This window comes from Coturnix japonica, chromosome 6 (assembly GCF_054131305.1).
Source record: "Coturnix japonica strain WE chromosome 6, WE-NBRP24, whole genome shotgun sequence".
NCBI lineage: Eukaryota > Metazoa > Chordata > Aves > Galliformes > Phasianidae > Coturnix > Coturnix japonica.
The window spans coordinates 22,643,095-22,663,451 of NC_140668.1; the positions used below are offsets into that span (position 1 = coordinate 22,643,095).

The 20,357-nt window shown below is 46.2% G+C and overlaps 1 protein-coding gene across 4 annotated transcripts in view; it reads left to right on the plus strand.

Annotated features, from left to right (window-relative positions):
- The first annotated feature begins 5,643 nt into the window (after positions 1-5,643).
- Positions 5,644-20,357, plus strand: part of NECAB2 (N-terminal EF-hand calcium binding protein 2) — a 47,467-nt gene continuing 32,753 nt past the window's right edge. For 2 of the 4 annotated variants that reach the window (XM_015873890.3, XM_085551626.1), the window contains exons 1-2: positions 5,644-5,919; positions 12,350-12,374. In XM_015873890.3, the coding sequence (XP_015729376.1) occupies positions 5,725-5,919; positions 12,350-12,374 (220 nt within the window). In that variant the 5' untranslated portion in view covers positions 5,644-5,724. Of the gene's footprint in view, positions 6,161-12,349; positions 12,375-20,357 lie in introns of all 4 variants that reach the window. The other 2 variants (XM_085551625.1, XM_085551623.1) reach the window with 2 other exon arrangements.

A 20,357-nucleotide genomic window follows, 5' to 3' on the forward strand; every position in this document is an offset into this window, starting at 1 on the left:
AGGAGAGGAGAGGAGAGGAGAGGAGAGGAGAGGAGAGGAGAGGAGAGGAGAGGAGAGGAGAGGAGAGGAGAGGAGAGAAGAGAAGAGAAGAGAAGAGAAGAGAAGAGAAGAGAAGAGAAGAGAAGAGAAGAGAAGAGAAGAGAAGAGAAGAGAAGAGAAGAGAAGAGAAGAGAAGAGACTTGCCATAATGCTAGAGACAAAGATGAAATATCATCTTCTTTGTTGCTCAGAGATCATACCTGGCAGAAACACAACTGCAAGCACTGGATATTTATTCTGGAAGCAGCAGGGGATGTACGTTGGGAACCTCCCACTAAAATTCCCCAGGAATGAAGGGAATCCAAATAACTGTCCAAAATGACCAATGGGTGAAATCCGTAAGCAGTGTTTTCCCACCACTGTGGAAAATCAAAGGTTCACGTTGAGGAAGTTTATCTACATGTGATTTAAGATTGATTTGGGTGTGGGCTTTATGCTGCTATTTGCTGTAACCACCCTTTGCAAATCTGAAGCAACACTTGAAAATGCTGGTGGGATGTCAGCTGGAGCCCTGCATTGCCCATCATGAGAAATGGGAAAGGAATCTGAGCTTCTTTTCAGACAGATTGCTGCAATGAGTTCAGACAAACTGGGTGGCACAGGAGCCCTTCGGGGTATTAAGAGTAGCAAGGTTTCATGTCATAAATCTATTTCTGCCATTTTGATTGGAAAAGCCATGTAAATAATTAGCTTTATATTTTTCCACGTGACACCATTTTGCCTCCTACTCAAATCTATGCAGCATCAGATGAACCCAGAAAAAAAAAAAAAAAAAAAAAAAAAGATATCACAATAAGGTTTTTGTGGTTGGTTTTGAGTCTTTTTCCATGATCTGCCAGAAACTTTCCTGGATTTCTGGTTCCATTCAGAGTCCCAACAGCTGACAGTGTGTGCAGTGATGGGAAGATCTCCATCAGGCTTTTTGTTGCATCACAATCAAGTGATGCAGTTACATGGGCCCAGACTGCTCAGACGTCTTCAGGGAGATTATTTGTTGTCTTGCTAAAACCAAGGCACCAACAAGGACTTGAACAGGCTGCTGAAGCTGTTGGAGCAGGTTTTTGCTGGGAAAGAGTTTGGGTCTTCAGACCCAAACATGTCTGAGGACATAATTGAGGCCCTAATTAAAAGCAAAACCCTGTGTGTATGGGATGGGATACAGCTGGCAATGGGAAGGTCAGAATGGGATCGTGCTTTTTTGGCCAATGGCAGTGGCAGCAATAGGATGGGGCAGTGACAGTGGAGAAAGTGATTCTGGGGAGGCCCAAAGTTATTCATAAACTTGTAACTATTTTATCAGTACCTATTAATAAGTGTCCAAAAAGAAAGGGAAAGACAACTTTTAATATATGAATGCATTTCAATTAAAGCCTCCTTAAATTTGGAAAGATGAGCGTTTTAAATTAGTTTTTTAACAAGCATTTTATTTTTTCCTTCTGAAAAACCACATCTGCCCTCAGTTAGAAACCCATGCAATGTTTAAAGCAGACCGAATCCGCAAAGAGAAGCAAAGCTTTTGCTGTAAGAACTAAAAGCACTGGGCCACCCCAACCCTCACATGCACATTTCCATCTTGTTTTTCCTCCCAGCCAAACTTTTTGCTGTCGATGATGGTTTCAATCCCTCCCCAGGCTACAAAGTAGGTTCTTGGCCCTGGAACACCAGAAGCACTTTGGAGCCCCTACGCTTTGTTACTGTGCATTGGAGGAGCCCAGCACTGTGAGTTCCATCTGTGTGTCTGTCTGGCACTGCAGGCACAGACACACAGCTCTGCAGGAGCACAGCTCCCTCTCACGTCTGCAGCATGCTTCAGTGCCCAGATGAGCATTTTATTAAAACCGCAGTGAGCTGGATTCACTGATGATGTACACAAATGCCAATCGCTGATGGTCTTTTTATCTACATGAGACAGTTTTGAATATTGCACACTTTCCCCAGCTGCAAATGTCCCAGATTATCCTCAGGAATAGTTTATTTCTCAGGAATAGCCCTGCCTGCCTTGTGCAAGCAGAGAGCCAGGATGGCAGCCAGCTGAGGTCAGGTTCTCCATCATCAGAAGGCACCGTCAGCTGCTTCTCTTGTGTTGGGCATTAGGCTGATCCCCAAACAGCTCCAGGGTGGGAAAGGGACATAGGCTCTGTGGGTGTATGAAGACCAATCCTCCATTGCCACCTATCCTGTGGCACAGCCCCATGAGCTGAGCCAATGCCTGGATGGGAGAACAGCCAAGAACTGCCACAGTGGGTCTCCTTTTGTTGCTGCATGGAGTTGAACCATAACAAAAAGATGCTTCGCTATAACTTGGTGTGTCTGTGCAGCATCAATGTTAGGCACTAGATGTCCTTATGGTGCTGCACACCAACAGGGCAGAGAGGTTTCCTAATAGGAACTGAGGCTCACTGAATGGGGATATCACTGAGAATCTCAAGAGCAGCCCTTCAGGGTGGGATATCCATAGCCTGCTGAAATCTTGTCAAAATTCAAATACATGAATTTGATTCCAAAGCAGCAAATGCAGCAATGTTTTACAAATATCTTCACACCCTGGAAACCAGGGTTCCAGGTTTCCTCATTAGTCTGCTTTTCATACTACAATGTACTGTCCCGTGTGAGGTATGGGAACACAGGCACAAGAAGCAGAGAGTGATACTGAATGATTATCAGAAATAAATTCACTTTTTCCAGGGATTCTCAATTGTTCTGAATTAAATCGTGTATTAGGGAGAAATGCATTGATCTGCTTTCTGTGAATGCTTTTGTAGGTACTAAACATGAAAGGATAATATCAAATATTTGTTTCCTGTAACTACAAAATTACAAATTCTAGCAAGTAAATGGCCTGCAACTCTATGTAAAGGCAATTAGGTTCAGAAGGGCTTTCCCTAGCACTCAGTGCTGGGCTTTTCGCCTTCCTGATTGAAAATCTCTTTATTTCCCCTCATCTCTGTACCTAAAAATAGCAAAAATTACAATGCATTTCAAAATATAATGTAAATAGGTATTTGGAATACAAACAAAATAGTGATTTTGGACCATAAGGATGCTGTGGGGATTCTATTTGGCAGTGAGTTTGGTCCATATGATTTCTGCTATATAGGTTTTATACAACTTCCGATACTCCCCATATGCATATGGTTTGCCCCTAGGAATGGCCCCAGGCACAACCTGAGCTCCCACCTGAAGAAGCCTGGCCTTTGGTGGCCTGAGACATTCTCAAACAAACCTTCTTTGGGGTTACCCCTGCTCCTGAGGTGACCTGGCTGCTTTCTGTCTCCACAGTTACATTTACCCTGTTACAGGAGGTGAAATTTGAGTGGGAGCTGAGTGCCCTATGAAGGTTTATTTAGTAATTTGTAGCTGTCATCCAAAATCTGGACCAAAATCTCTCTAAATCCAATGTGGCCTTAGAAAGCGGCATTCCTTTATTCCTCACCATACATACCAGGAAACTTGACATATCAAGTGCAAGAACTCATGAATGTATATTAATATCCCTCTTTGCACAGTTACATCCAAGGTGGTCCTGTGACCCCATTTTTCCACCATCAGCCTCATCACAGAGACTTCTGGCTGACCTCTATCTGTTCTCTCCCAGTTTGGCAAACTTCTTTTGCTTATTAGGCCATAATGACAATTTCCAAAATAGTATATGTGAAATTGGAGGAAAAAGACCAGGCACCTGGTGGATGCAAAGATAAAAGTCATCCATTATGACTCCAGTGACTCTGTGAAGCAGAATCGTTGAGAAAAACAAGGCTGTTCATACAACAAGCAAAATTGAAATGGAAAGTTTTAGAACTAGCACTCACTGGTTCCTTTAGCTAAACTAATACATTAATCCTTAAATTAATGTGTTGAACCCTATTGCTAAGCAAACCAGCCTATGTCATAGTGTAATGTGGGAAAGGCTCACCTTTCCACAGCACAACAGTCCTGATGTTGCTTTGCAATAACCACAGCACAGTGCAGGGACTAACAGGGCACTGCAGGCTCCCGCTGTGCTCCTGCACCTGTATAGGGTGTCAGTTCTGCTCTACCAGATTCCCCTCTTAGTGGGGTTGCTGATTCCTCCTCCCAGTCCTGAGCAGCCAGATCAGTCCCAGCAGCCATTAACAAGCATCAGCAATCTCAGCTGGCATTTTGCTGGAAGGTTTTCATTATCTCAGACCCCTGTGGTGTGGAGAGGGTCATGAGAGCAGCACTCAGAGTACACACGGGTGCTGCCTTCTGCTCTGCCTTGGCTGTGGCAGGAGCCTGGAGACCTCTGGCACCACACCTGGTGCTGAGGCTGTATCTTGCTGTCCCAGCTCATAATTAACATTTGCTGCTTCCACTTCGAGTGGCTGAATTTTTTTCCAGTCTAGATTCACTAAGGAAGAAAAATGAGTATTTAAATGAGGTAAAGCTGGTTTTGACATTAGCAGGAAAAGATCTGTACAAAAGAAGAGAAATAGCCTCAGACTTCTGAACAGAGCAATGAATCTTTAGAGCAAATGGAAACAAATGAAAATCTAAAGAACTTTGCTTATGAAATTAGGCAGCAAAGAGCATACAGCAATGCCAGGCTGCTGTGTGATTAGCACAGCTTGACTGACCCATTTAGCAGACAGATGTCTAAAGGAGAAAGAAGTGTTGCATATTATACAGGGATTGCAAAACCATGAAAAAGCTGCTGTCATTTGGGGCCTGAAAACTATGGACCAGTAGCTGGTTCATGAGCCTGCCAGGGCATGCCATGCCTTGGATTATATTTGCTGGGAGATGTGAAGGGGATCTGAGTGGTGCCAGCAATTTTCTGTCCGTTCTCTGGGGAACAGGCATGGGGCCCAGTGGCAAACTGCAGTGCTCACAAGGGCTGGGCTGACACCAAGTCCCCACGAGTACCTGGAGACCCCAGTGAGGGTTCCAAGCCCCCTGTCCCAGTGCATCCCTGTGTCTGAGCTCACATGGAAGCACCTTGCTCTCTCCAGCCCCTGAAAGGAGGTTGTCGTGGGGTGGAGTTCAGCCTCTGCTCCCAGGTAACAGTTATAGGATGAAAGGTGGTGGCCTTAAGTTCTGCCAGAGTAGGTTCAGGTTGAATATGAGAAACAATTTCTTCTCCCAAAGAGCAGCGAGGCAGTGGCACAGCTGCCTAGGGCGTGGGGGAGTCACCATCCCTGGAGGTGTCCCAGAGCCATGGGGATGTGGCACTGAGGGATGCAGGCAATGGTCATGGTGGGGGTGGGCTGGGGTTGAACTTGGGGATCTGAGAGGTCTTCTCCAACATTAATGACTCTTATTCTATGATTCTACAATCTTAGTTTTGCAGGACATATCCACAGGAAGATAAATGAACACAAGTGTACCAGCAGTGAACATCTTTGTGAAACAGAACGATATGGGATTAGGAATCTTCGGCTGAGCATCACGCTTAGCTCTGCAGCCACAGATGCTGCGTTGCCCCAGATGACATCCCTGGCATTCTGGGCCGTGGGATCAGAACCAATTCTTGGTTTCCTAGCAAGAATTCTGAAGAGCTGCTCTGGGAGGGAGTTGAGGGGTGTGCTGGGACCCCCACCCCAAAATCTGCGGGCAGGGCAGAGCGAGGAGGCAGGAACCCGCCCCTGGCCGCGATGCGGAGGAGGAGGACGAGAAGGAGGAGGAGGAGGGGGGAGTCCGGGCTCCGGCACGAGGCCGGGCGGAGCGATGTGCGAGCAGGCGGCGCGGTATTGCCGGGCCGGTGTGCACAGGCTGCTGCGGAAGCCGGCGCCGGCGCTGCGCGGGCTGGACGGGCTGCTGCGCTGGGTCGGGGCCAGGATGAGCGACAAGGGCGTCGCCGACAGGGAGCTGCTCAGCTCGGGAGCCTCCGCGCAGAGGAAGGGCACCTCCGTCATCCTCGATGTGAGTGGTCCCGAGGTCCCTCAGTTGGGGTCAGGCATTCCCTTAGCGCGGGTCCTGCAAGCCCACGGGAGTGCACGGGGATTCCTGCAGCCCTCCTGCATCACGCACCCCCCGACCGGCTTGGTATTGGGGTTATTTCTCGGTTCTGCATCTCATTGCATGAGTCCTGCATCTCCTTGCATGAGTCCTGCATCCGTGGCTGGCAGCGGATAAGTGCAGTCCGGCTCCTACCCCGAAGCAGGTAGGAATAGGGTGCGGCTTGGTTCTCCATCTCCCGGACCCGTTAAGCATAGGGTTGCAGCCCAGACCCCACGTCCCCTTGCCTGGGCTCTGCACCCCTGTTCTGGCTGGATATGGGGTCCTGAACTCTGGGAGCAATTTAGGATTGGAATTATTCCCTGGGTCCTGCACCCCATGGGTTCGCTGGGGGTGCACATGCAGCATGTATGCCCGTTCTGCTCATCCCCCAGTCTGGCTGGGCTCCTGCATCCTCTAGACTGTCCGAGCAAGGGAGTACCTCCTGGGTCCTGCACCCCCTTTCCCAAGTCCTGCCCCAACACCTGGGTATGGGAGTGTATCCTTAGTCCTTAACTTGGGGATGTAAGACTCCGAAGTAACACAAATTACTTGCAGGAAGGTCCCCTGGACTCCCTAGGTTTTGCAGCGCACCCTGGCTCCTGCACCTCAGTACCTGACGAGGCTGCAGCATGGTACTGTCTGCCTGTGGGTGCATCATCCCCAGGGTTCCCCTACCAGGGTCTGGGTGAACTCACAAGGGTGTGCCTTGTACCTCCACTCAGTATTTATAGGCTTCCTGATTAGTGGGCTGGTGAGGTTACTTGTGCTTAAATACATTAGGAGAATAGAATGAAATAACTGGCATGCAAATGGTGTAATTACACAGCTTTTCTGGCTGCAGCATCTAGCAATTAAACACATGCATCCTCAGCTCTGCTTTAAAAATAAAATGTAGTGAATGCATAAATAAGGTCCAGAGGCAGTGGCAGTAGTGAAGGATAACTTCGTGCTCTCTTAGCCCCTTCAGCATCAGGCAGCCAGAGCTCTGCCAGGCAAGCCCTTGTGTTTTCCTGGCCATTTGTAAGTGCTGGCATGGGTTGGTGAGTCTGAAACTCATCCTATATGTGAACACCATAGGCTGCTAGGCATTCCAGTTCCCTGGATGAACCAACTCAGCTGTGTCTATTGGGCAGCCAAAAGCCGAGGTGAGAGCAGAATGCTGATGGATGGTCATGCCTGGAGAAACTTAAAATGAGAAATGAAATACCCCTATGATTTTCTGTGTCAATTTTTTCTCTTATTTTATTTTATTTTTTTTTTTTTCTGCCCTGCTGAAATCTTACAGCAGTGTGGGCTTGGAAGCATAAGTGTAATGGGGGGAGCAATGTTAATTAGATACCTACAGATTCTTGAGTTAGGGTTGTGCTCCCAAAATAGAAACCAAAAACGGTACCTTATCTGTTCAACTTCACTGTCTTTAAGTGGATTTTTTATTCTACTTTGAGCTGAGAAAATGAGCCCTTTGCTTTTGAATGGTTCTGCCATTGGGACCTAGAGCAGTGCAGCTCCTCAGCCCATTTCCCCGTCACAGTGGAACTGGAGCCGTTTCTTACCTGCTGGAAAGAGAAGTGGGTTCTGTAAGTGTAAAGTTTGAGGGCTTGTGGTGTTTTGTTTTTTTCTGTTCTCCTCCTTTAGAACATGCTTCTCCCTTTTCTCCAGCTATAATAGAAACTTCAGTTTAAGTTGTGGCTTTACCATAACTGGCTCTTCAAGGGCATTGTGAAAGCAAGCTTTAACAACTGGGAAAATATGCATTTGGGTTAATTTTCACAAGGTAGCCAAAGGTAACAAAGATTCCACTGTAATCCTCAGGTCTTTCCAATTAGCTCATGCAGCTTCCATGCTGTGTGTGCATGTGGGAGAAACAGTTTGGGCTCCTCAGGGGATGGAGGAAGAGCCCTGGCAGATTCTGTGTTTAAATAACATCCTCATGAGTTGAGATGAGGATTAAGCTTGGTTTGGTTATGAATTGCTCAAGGTGGTTCTGATGCTAATAACATGCTGGTCACTTCTTCCTCATCTGTTCTGGATTTCTTTAGACTCAACATCAAAGAGTTAGTTCTGACTCTTCTGGGCCATGAGGGCAGTGATGGGTCAGTGAGAACTTTCCTGCTCCCTTTGCGTCCAAGAAACAAAATCAGGATGTTGTGGAGTGAAACCAAGTGCTGAGAAAGGAGGTCCAAGGGGAGCAGATGTCTTCTGCCATCAGCCTGGCTGCTGTTGCTTCAGGGATAAATCCCAGCTTAGGGATGTCTCCAGTATTTTCCTTTATTTTTCTTGTGTCCTTCTAGGTAAAAGTTGAATAATGTTTAATAGTTTGGCTCAAACTGTGCTAAAGCTGTCAAATGGCGAAAACCTGGTAACAGTCTAATGAGGAAGACATTTAAGTTGTCAGCATTTCTTGAAGCTTTCAGCAGTGAAATCAGGAGTGAGAGATGCTCCTGAGTGCTAGTGGCAAATGGAGCAGGAGTGGTGCTCAGTGGTGAGCTCACACGGTGTCACAATATCCAGGGTTTCATCTCGGTGCTTGCATCCCACGATGAGATTGCACACTGCTGCCCTGTGATCAGGAGCCCCAAACTCAGACTGACAGCATACAGACTGCTGGAGATGAATGAAGTCTATACATAGCTTCTGAGACAAGGTTTTATATATCTGTTTATATATGTTTATATAGAATTACAGAATCATTAAGGTTGGAAAAGACCTCTCAGATCCCCAGATCCCTCCTAGCCACCCCCACCATACCCACTAACCACGTCCCTCAGTGCCACATCTCCATGTGTCTTTAACACCTCCAGGGATGGTGACGCCATCACCTGCATGGGCAGCATTTCAGCTGTCTCAACCCTGTAGTGATGCACGGGGTTGTTCTGACTGAAGTGCAGTACCTGGCACTTGGCCTTGTTAAAGCTCATACAGTTGGCCTTAGCCCATTGATACAGCTTATCCAGATCCCAGGGCCTTCCTACACCCATACAGACCAACACTTCCCCTCATCTTGGTGTCAACTGCAAATTTACTGAAGATATTCTCAATTCCCTCATCCAAATCATCACTAGATATTAAGCAGGGCTGACCCCAGCGCTGACCCCAGCAACTGTTTGCTAGCTGGATATAACTCTGTTCAACACTACTCTCTGGTCCTGGCCATCCAGGCAGTCTTTTACCCAGTGAAGACTCTACCTGTCCAAGCCACAGACTGCAGTTTCTGCAAGAAGAAAACTATGGAAGACAGAATCAAAGGCTTCACTGAATCCATGCAAACTATATCCACAGCCTTTCCCTCATCCACCAGACAGGTCACCTGGTCATAGAAGGAGGTCAGATTGTGGGCTCCATCTTTGTCCTGGGCTGCTTGAGATGCCCTTTGTGGGCAGTTTCTGAATGCAGACAGGAGGACGAAATCCCTTTTGCAAGGAAGCTGAAATTGGCATGGTGGTCCTACAACCTACCTGTGGTCACAGTGACGTTTCCAGTTCAGAGCAAATCCACAGGTATCATAAGACTTATTCTGTGAAGACTTATAAAAGGAAAAATAGGAGCAGAGTGTTGGAAAAAACTATATCAGGTGGTATTTGCTGTGTGTGACTGTGTATACATGCAATACAGACCTGGGATTATTGGCTCCCCAGATGTGGGAAGCGTCTAGACAAGTGTTACTCTTTCTGGGAATACTTCAGTTCTTAGTTACAGGCTGTTCTTACTCATCCTCTCACTGTGAGTACCACCTCTTATCACACAAGTGGGAAATACATTGAGTGGAAGTGCTGAGGACCAGCAGCCATGCTGCCCTGTTGACTCCTTTTGGGGTGAAGCTGCTTGGCCACGTGCTTCATGGCCCACTCCTTTGGTCTTAAAAAGAAAAACAACTGAGGAAACCAGTGCCCTTACCTTCATGTCAGATTAAGCTTTTAGTTTGACCTGCTCTGTCTTTTGCTGAGGACTAACTTATCTCTGCCATCCTTGTTCCATCCTTGATAGAGCTGCACCCAAGGCTGGTGCTCATGGAACTACCAGCACTGTAAATAGAACAGCGTCAGCTGCAACCCTTACCCCTCTGTTTCAGCCTTGAATTCTGAGTGCTAGGCAGTAAAAAGCAGAGCAGGTAAGAGGAGAAGTGAAAGGTGAGGGCACGGTGTCAGATGCTCCTCTCTAGGAGGATGTGCTGCGAGCCCCGCAGCTCTGCAGCTTGGTAGGTGCAAACGGTGCTTCCACACCAACAGTGTATTTCTTACTTAAACACCCAGCCAGGCCTTCGACCTGTCGGGGGAAAGACCATTGCAGGATGGTCTGTAATGATGTAGTCCAAAGCAGTAACACTTTTAGTCATTATTTTCTGACATCAGCACCAGACAGAATAACAGAGTTTGTTGGAGAGGAATTTCCTTATGGAAGTTCATAAAGCCTTGTCTCAGCTCCAGATGAGGACAAAGGAAGAGGAACAGCACAGGGATGAGGGAATACCATTAGCAGATTCATCCAGATTTTGTCTCCCTGGACGGCGGTCTCTCATCTGCAGGCTCTCCTCACCCAGGAGGATGGATCTTGGTTGTCCTCAATTCTGCACTAAAGTCAGCAGGAACACAGAGTTCTGGCTCAGCTGCACGCTATTTTAAATCAACATCATGCTAACCTGCTGAAAGAATAATAAACTCTACAAACCCTGCAGTAATTCCTAGGCTTGTTAGGGGAATGATTGAGTCAATTTAATGAAATTGCCAGGAAAAGCTCCCTCAAGTAGCCTCCAATGCAGCTCTTTCTCATCCAAGAGCTCTGAGAAATCTGAGCTGAATGTTTAAATTTGAAACCATCAATTTGACTTAAAGTTTACTGTTACCACCACCGTTTTGAATTGCTTTCTTCTGTTGAATAATTGAAGCAGCTATTTGAGAGCACCACAAAAAAAGTACATTTTAGAGAAAGCCATTGGAACTTTTGAAATATGTTGCTGGCTTAAGATATTTTAGCGATGATGTGCATCTAACCACCTGGCAAATGAAACAAGATAGGATGAGAGGTAATGGCCACGAGTTTAAGCAGAGGAGGTTCAATTTGGATACTAGAAAAAACTTCTTCTCTAAAAGAGTGGTCAAACTGTGGCACAGCTGCCCAGGAAGGTGAGAGAGTCCCCATCCCTGGAGATGTTCAGGAGCAAATCACTTTTCCATAAGCCTCCTGATGCTCATTCATGCCATGGTGTCGTCTGCCCTTGCTAACAGGTGGCTGTATCTTGAGTAGCTTTCTCTTCTGGTGTCCTGTTTTACCGTTTTCCTAGGCAAAATTTTGGTGGACCAATTAAGAACTTTCTCAGTGACAGAAATGCTAAGCAGCTTGGTCCTGAAAAATAAAGCAAGGATATGGGGTGTCCAAGTCAGGAATACAGATATTTCTATGAGCATGGTGCTCATGGCTGAGTGATATGTGCAGAAACCCTGGTGCTGCCTGAGGTCCCACTGTTCTTCAATCCCATTGAAAACAATATCTGCTCCTTTGAAACCCATATCCTCCATGAAGTCCACGAGCCTGCAGACATGTAGGATTTCCCTCCACACTTCTGGTTGTTCTCAGAGATGATCAGCCTAAGAAGTGTGGTGGCAAGTTCTAAACCTTGTAGAGTTTCTTTGGCTCCTGAAGGTTGGGATGTGGCTGTTTGTGCCATTTGGCTGAAGCCCAAAGTGTGGCCCAAGTGTGCCAGAAAGTGCAGCTTCGACTTAGTCCTGTGCAGCCTAGGAAGCACTTCCAGCAGAAGAATGATTAATGTAGCTTAATTAAACTGTATGCATTAAATAGCATATTCTGCAATGCAATTTCTGTCTTGCGTTTCTTGTGCGCAGCAGTTTCTTCTCTGACTTTTTTTTTTTTTTTCCTGTAATGATTTTATGACCCAGAAAAGAAGAGATTGCCTTTTTTTGGCTGCAGATCTGCTGTTGTGTTTATTCCCTCTGCAGGGAAATGCCTTTGAACCATCAAATCTCTGCTTGGCTCACATTAATAGGGTCAGATGTGAAGAGATTATGATAATGCTGTCATTTTTTCTGTCCAGTTTATGACCATCTTAATTTTTCAGTAATTTATGGCCAAACCTGTGCTAAGAACCGTTCCTGGCAGCAGCCTGTAAGATTCCAGCTCTTGCACAAGGGTTCTGCTATTAATTGCAATGTGCTAGGAGATTCTTTCTATCACCAGACCCATTGGTTACATCCAAAGCCAAAACACTGATGCTTCCCGGGGGTGTTTGCCGTTTGCACTGGGGCAGGGCTTGGGACTGGGTAGGGGAAATAGATGGATGTTTTTGGGGTACAACCAAACTGCTGAGTAATGCGTCTTTCTTTCTCTCCTTCAATTCCAGATTTTTAGAAGAGCTGACAAAAACGGTAAGTCATGATTTACCCTTTAGTCACTGAACCCTTGTCAATAGTGCTGTTCTTTTTCCCAGATGGTAAATGTTTAAATGCCGTCCATCTTACTGGGACTGACACTGGTGGTGTTTAAGCACTGGAACAGGTTTTGTCATTTCTTTGGCTGAGGTATTCTTTGAGCAGATGCGATACTCGTGTGCAAGTCTGCGCAGCAATTCCTACCAAATCTAGGACAATTTTTAAAGTTTCAAAATAACACACATAGTTTTGTTAACCTCAGTCAAGTGGTAAATGAAGGTCCAGTTCTTTGTCATCTTGGAACAGCTTTGCAAAATGAACATGCACTGTGAATATCTGTAGCCTGGTTCTGGATAGACTGGGCACACACATCAGATAAAAGACCACTAAGACCAGATAAAAGACCACTATAGCCCAGCATTCACTCAGATTAAGATGCTTTGATTTTGACAGAACAGCCTAATTTTGAACGATCAGTTATAAAAATGTTGCTTAATGGAAACAGAACTCCTATCTCAAAATCTCCAGTCCCTGCAACAGGGGCTCCCTTGGCTGGGCATATTGATAGCACCATGCTATCAATGCAAGATGCTGCCATTAGCTGCTGTAATGTGAGAAGCTGCCCAGAGAGCTGATGGGGCACTTTGCTGCAAATAACACCAGGCTGTGTCACCTTTAGCAAATAAATCCTGCCCCCAGGAGTTTTGGGAAGCACCTTTTCCCCAGAGTGTGCAATCATTTCTGTTCAGAGGATATTCTGCATGTAATTTGGTAAAGCTGACACCATGAATCATCAAGTCATTTTCTAAAGGGCATCTTTCCCTGTTTTGTATCTATTATCTTTATAATTATCTGTAACCACAGTCTTGGAAAATGGCTTAGACACTGACCCTGCTAAGGGCAGCATGTGTGGCTGAAAATGACGATGGATGGCATTCTAAGGACGCAGCTGTATCACCCCATTAATTCACTGTAGTGACAGGTAAGGTTGATACCTCTGCCCTGCTGCTCTTGGTTGTAGATGTGATAAGAAGCAATCCACTGTGTACTCACATGTGTGTTTGAAGACATGGATGGGAACAAAGCCATTCAGTGTGTGCTCCCTTGAACATCTCCAGCTGTTCTTAGAGATGAAATACAAAGAAATCTGACTAAAATTTTAAAAGGTTCATTGGTTGCACGTTGAGGAAGATGTCAGACTTCTGTTGACCCAACCTTCAGTTGGGTCAGAGCTTGCTGAGGATGTAACAGAGCTGTAAAGTAAGATTTGGAGCAGAGCAGCAGCAGGTGGATAGGAAGGGCTCCTTGATTAAGAGCTTCTGAGTGGTGCCCATTCCCATCCCAGGAGGGCCATTCTTTAAATAGTTGCCCACAGCTATCTGCTAGAGGCACTTATGAGCTCCTTAAAGGAGATTTATGCCTTTAATACTTTGACTTATAAAGCGTATCCCAATGTGGTGAATTTGTGCTATAAATGGTGTCTGCTGCTCACAAGCAGGGAACATAAACAGCTTTGGACACCGGAGTGACCATGGAGCCCTGTCAGCCGGCAGTGGGATGGTGCTGGCTCCTCTCAGAGCTCCTCCTCTCACCTGTAACTAACAACAGCTGCTCTGATGATGGCTTCCTAATGTGCCAGTAATGCCCCACACCAGCGCTGTCCCCTTGATCCATAGAACAGAGAGATATATGTCATCATGTAACCTTAGAGGAGGGATTCTATGTTAGGAGAATGGGACGAAGGTCCCAGAGCTGCACTGCATTTCCCCTGCCATGTCATGACATGTGCCGAGTACCCCATGCTGTTTGCTTGATGCCCTGCAGCAGGTGCAGTTGTACCATAGTCCTTTCTTTATTCTGGAACCTTAAGAGGCTTGCTCACCCTGCATGGACCTATCTCTTTTTATGGCATCTAACTTCTGGGCAAAATTGTTTTCTGGAGTTGTTTGGAGTTAAAAAATAGCAGGCATCAATTATTAATTACCTTCTTAATTTATTGAAACATTTTTAGAAGGCAATTTAGTTGTAATTTGGCATGGTAATTTTCCTCGTAGTTATTAAAGGACTTGGAGTACTTATCTCCCCATCCTCCCCATGAACTTAGGACCCTTTTGGAGAATGCATTTATGCAGAACTGGAATGGTGGTGACCAACTGGGATCTCAGTAATACAGCACTGAAGACCTCATGGCTTTGACTTTGGTTGCTTTGATCACATCTTAAGAAGATGCCAGGCTAGAACTGCAACGCCCCATATTACATATCAGGATAGATAACTACCTAACCCTCCGATTGCACACAGCTCTTCCTTCCACAGCCACAACTCTGTGCCTGTTTTCCCATCTGTGCTCTTACTATGAGCTCTCAGAGCATTGTGGTCCCTCCTCCTAATGAGTTACTCATCAAAAACCACTTAGCTTCCAGGTCAGGATAATTGCCTGCTCCTTGGCTACTGCTCCTCACACCCAGGGAGCGTTGAAGTATTCATATCTCGCTGGTGCATCCAAATTAATTCATTAGTTCTAAGTAAGAATATGTATAATTCTTGCATAATAAAAAACAGTATTAGCAGCCACCCACATTTAAGTGGAAAAATGCAGTGATGATGCAGTTATTCAGACTTCTGTATAAAATATGTTTCCTTGCTCTCTCTGTTGTACATTTAGTTATCCTTCCAAGTCCTTGCTGAGTTCACCACACGTGGCACTGAAGAGATGACATCTGTTTAAATCAGGACACACTGTTCCCTAAGTGATAAACAAACCCATCAACCAGATGAATTTTGAGCTAATGCAAAAATATTGAAAGATTTTTTCTGGCCTTCCCTACAAGCTGTTGTTAGATGTGTCCTGCACCTACCCTCTGAACCCTTGAAATTGGTGCACTGAATCAGGGTTAAATTTCTGACATTGACCAGCCTGGTGATGGTACCTTCTCAACGTTTGTGCCACCAAGCCCTTCCAGGGATGCTTTATTCTTTCAGCACAGGTATGAGGATATTTAGTGCCCACTGTGTTGCAGCAGTAAAGAGCTGAGATAATTTTATGACTTGTCTCTCTCATCATTATCAGATGTACGATAGAACAAATTTTTTTTATACTTACTGAGCCGGACCACCTTCATTCTGCCAAAAGGACAGATGTTACAATGGGTGCTTAGGGTCAGGACTACAGGCTATATTAAGCGCTATATCTCCCTGCTCTGTGGGCTGACACGCAGCAGTCCAGCTTTTACCAGGGCCCATTTGTGGTTTGTTTGGTGCAAGGTTGGATGCAGCCCAGAAACTCTCCCATAAGCTCAAGCCACTGGTACGGTCAGCATATGGGATTAATTTCCACAACTGAACTGTTCATTTCCTGCCTATTTCTGCAGAGCAAAGTTTTACAGCCCATCCCTTCCTAAAACTGTTACTCCTGACCTGCTCCTAAAGCTTATCCCTGCCAAGATGAAAACAGAAAGTACCATGAAAGCTTGTGAAGCAAGTGTTGCTCTATTTAAGCAGATCTCCTGGCCTTCCAGGCAGCTGTCTTGTTGACACTTCAGTTAATACCTCATAGCCTGAGTGCCTAATTGGTGCCATGCAGAATGCCCATCCTCATTACTCAAGTTATGAATCAGCTGAGAGCAGTGGATACTTGCTGCTAATTCCCAGGCAGGCCTAATGGGGAATTGCTAAGAGAATTTGGTAGTGGCTTCTCCTGAAATTTTACCCACTGAGCACATCTTTTAAGGAACAAACCTCATGAATGAAGCCCAGTTCCCCAGACACATCCTAAGCACACCTGTAAAATGGGGACAGAGGGGTCTGGCCTGGCTTTTGGGTTGGGAGCAATCTATCAGTGCCCAACCATCAACCTAGCCTCTTTCAATACCTTTAACACACGGAGAGAGACAAGCAGCAGCACTTGGGTCAAAGACATTTGAGGACATAGAGCAGGGGTTACTGCTTCTTGCCTGGCCTATTTTGGTCTAGTTGATCCAGTCTGCTTTCAAGCATGCCAATTAAAGTTTGAAACCCAGTGATAATGGTCTTTATTTTCTTCTCTCCCTGTGTTGGGAGATGTGGGCTTTCTTCTGTTACCCTCATTATATACCTCAGGCTGAAAAGAAGCAAACAGTTCTGCGATTTAATGGCTGTGTTACAGGTTGTGAAGGGTGGGGATAAGGGATCATGGTTTCCCAAGGAGACTTTGAAAAGCTGCTCAGTTAGTCAGGGGGACTTTCAAAAGATTTTTTTTTTTTTTTTTTTTCCTGGAGCCAAAGTTGAGAAATTTAATTGGATACTGCACAGCGAATGTGTCTACACGGCATAATGACAACCAGCAAAGGGCACTGTGAGACATTTACAGAGCGCCTTGAGATCTCAGATCTCTGGCCAAAAAAACATGAGCTTCGTCATCAGTGGCTCAAAAGTGGTGGGTTTTGCTCTGGTTTCTGTGGATCATGGACATCTCCGGATGCTCCCTGGAGACCTGCAGCTGTAGCTGTCCTAATGTTTGCTATATTCATGCATTCCCTTGCAGATATAGGTCTGTATTTGTGAACTGTCTCTCCCCATTGGGTTGGTGATATGAGCTCCTGCCCTGCTGCAGGAGTCTCCTCTGCTTGGAAATGGCAGCAATAGACAGGATATCATTTTGTCCAACTGTGCACCTACCACCATTGTTGCCCACTAAACCATGATACTTAGTGCCACATCTCACGCCCACTGCTGCTGTCCCTCAGTGCCACATCCCCACAGCTCTGGGACACCTCCAGGAATGGGGATTTCCCCCTCCCCCTCTCCTCCCCCCGGGCAGTTGTTCCTAATATCCAACCTGACACCCTCCTTGAGAAACTTGATGCTGACCCCCTCCTCTCCACAACCTCCTGTCAGGGGTTGCAGAGCCATGAGATGAGCTCTTCCCTGAGCTCCTCCACACTGACCCGCCCCATTCCTTCAGCTGCTGTCACAGGACTGTGCTCAGACTCCTCATTTCTTAGTTGCTTTTCTCTGGACATGTTCCAGGGCCAAGCAAGGTGCTTATCTAGCATGCAGGAGAGCCACAGAGCTTACTGCCTTCTCATGCTTCACAGCTCAGGTTAGTCATTTTTTAGAGTTCTTTATTAAATCCTTGTGGCATCCAGTTTCGCTGCTTGATGTTGGTCTGAACAACCTTAGTGAGCAGTGGATTTCCCTTGGGAGTGCTGTGCAGATGGAGTGCTTCTTCCTTCTCCTGGCAGTGGTGCTTTGCTCTACCTTTCAGCTCAAGCCCTGGGTAAAGAGAAATCACTGTGCTGCCCTCCCCCTGCCCACCCCATTGCCACGCAGAGCAGGGGCTCTGCCTTCGCCTCTAATTATGTTCTGCTGCAACCCGCTGCCTTTACTGAAGGTGGTTCATTAAAGCTGTTAAAATTAAATAAGGCAAAAATTGAAACCAGAACTGCTGCAAAGAATCCATATAATTCCCTAGCAATTTTTTTGCCAGACAATTGTGGAAAATATGTTCTGGCTGCCTACGTTTGGGCAGTCAGCCAGGAGCAGCTATAAATCATGGGATCTCTTTCTTTCCATTATCTCTCTCACTCTCTTTTTCCCAGATAATATAGACCACAGAGGGAGGAATAACTATCTTAGTGGCACGCAGTGGGGAGGGAAATCATGCCCTTCGTCACACAGCCGCAGCTTGGCACCTGGTCAGCCAGCAGATGTGCTCTGAAAATAAGTATTTTCCTTTCTAAAGGGTTTTCTGCTCATCACAAGATGTTTCCTTTCCAGCTGGCTGCTTTGCTGCCTCTCAAGCATGTCACACTCCATTAAGCAAGGCTGATTTTCCATCCTTTTCAGGCTGAATTTATATCAGCAAACAGCCTGAGACTAACCAAAATCAGAGTATTCACCCTCACGGGCCCTTTTTTGTTGCACACTGGACAGCTGTTAGGGATGAACAGCTGATGGCATTCTGTGCTTTGTTCACAGAGATGGGGATCAGGACCTGGAGATGTGGCTGTGCTGGGCTCTTTGTTCAGTGCAAATCTAGCACCTTGCAAAAGGGTCTTTCTTATACTTTTGCAGCTGGAGTGATAGCAGCTTTAATTAACATGCTTGGTACCTGCTAAGCAGTAGGGGGAAGGTGCATGCTGTAATGGGAAGTGCTCACTTGCACAAGACTGAAACCAAGATGAAATATTGATGGTGTGCAGAGGGAGGAGCCAGGTTTGTTCCCTGCATCTTCTAAATCAGTAACTGGAGAACAGCAGAGCACAGGTCTTGAAAAAGGAATTTCTAAGTTGAAAACCAGAGGGCTAAACACTTTGGTAACAACTAACTTGAGGAAAGGTGAAGTGGGAGAAGTTTTAAATGCAAAACAACATAGCAAGGACTGAATGAGCCAGCAGTGCTGTATCAGGAATGGTGTGGTGAGCAGGACTAGGGAAGTCATCCTGCCCCTGTACTCGGCATTGGTGAGGCCTCACCTCGAGTGCTGTGTTCAGTTTTGGGCATCTCAGTACAGAAGGGACAAGGAGGTGCTGCAGCAAGTCCAAAGAAGGGCAGCAAGGCTGGGGAAAGGCTTGGAGAACTGAAGGAACTGGGGCTGTTTAGTCTGGGGAAAAGGAGGCTGAGGGGAGACATTATTGGTCTCTTCCAATACCTGAAAGGTGCTTACAGCGAGAGTGGGGCTGGTCTCTTCTCACTGGTGACAGAATGAGGGGAAATGGCCTCAAGTTGAGCCAAGGTAAATTTAGGTGGGATATCAGGAAAAATTTCTTTACAGAAAGAGTTGCTAAGCAGTGGAATGGACTTCCCAGGGAGGTGAGTCACCATCCCTGGATGTGTTTAAAACCTGTTTGGATGTAGTGTTCAGGGACACGATTTAGTGGAGGGTTGTTAGTTAGGGTAGGATGGTTGGGCTGTGGTTGGACTCAATGATCTTTAAGGTCTTTTCCAACCTGAGTGATTCTATGATTCAATGACTGAAGGCTGGTGAGGGGATCCAGCCCACTCCAGCTGAGTCATCATAGAAATCTAGAATGATCTGGGTTGAAAAGGACCACAATGATCATCCAGTTCCAACCCCCTGCTCTGTGCAGGGTCACCAACCACCAGACCAGGCTGCCCAGAGCCACATCCAGCCTGGCCTTGAATGCCTGCAGGGATGGGGCATCCTCCCTTATCCACAGGCTGGGGCTCTTTGATGCAGGAATCAGCTGAGCACAGTGATCTGCCTTATTTTAGAGATCATGAACCAGAAATTCTGGGTCCTGGAGCTGATCTCTTCTTTCTCATGTGCTTTCTCTGAGCCTGTCACTGAACCAAGCAAATGTATTCATGCAGCAAGCAGCTGAATAACCACGGCAACATGAAAGCGAGTAGCTTTCTTGTATCATAAATCACTGCAGAACAGCACTGGTCCCTCATGGCTTCGTACAAACAAGTTTTTTTTTCCCTTTTACCTCCTACCTTCTACAGTTTTAATATTCCAGTTTCAAACCTGCAGCGTGTATTTTTCACTCTGATACACAGAGGTTGGATGTCTGAACCTTTGAGTTACCAACCTGCTGAGCATTTTGATCGTTTTATAGAGGAATGGGGATTAAATGCTCCTCACAGCCCAGTACAGTGCTGGTTGGTGCACAGGCTGGCAGGCAGGAAACTGGGACTGGGTGAGCTTCTTTCTTTAGAACCATGTGAATGTACTCCAGGAGAAGACCTTCTCTTTAATTAGGGTGGAAATACATTATCTCCTGTGGCAAAATTAGAGCCCTCCAACAGAGGTCTCGTATGAAGGGTGGTACCAAGCCCTAAGCCCCCACCACTCAGCCTGGCTAGGTGGTTTGCTGGGGTTTCCCCAGAAGGGAACAGCATCACAAAGCATCATCAGATGTGCTCACTGGTGTCTTGCTGGGATGAAGCAAGCAGGGGAGCACCCAAAGTCCTTTTCGCCAATAATAACTCTATGTGCTTCAGGTCTTGCAAATCTGTATAGTACCAAGACCCTCT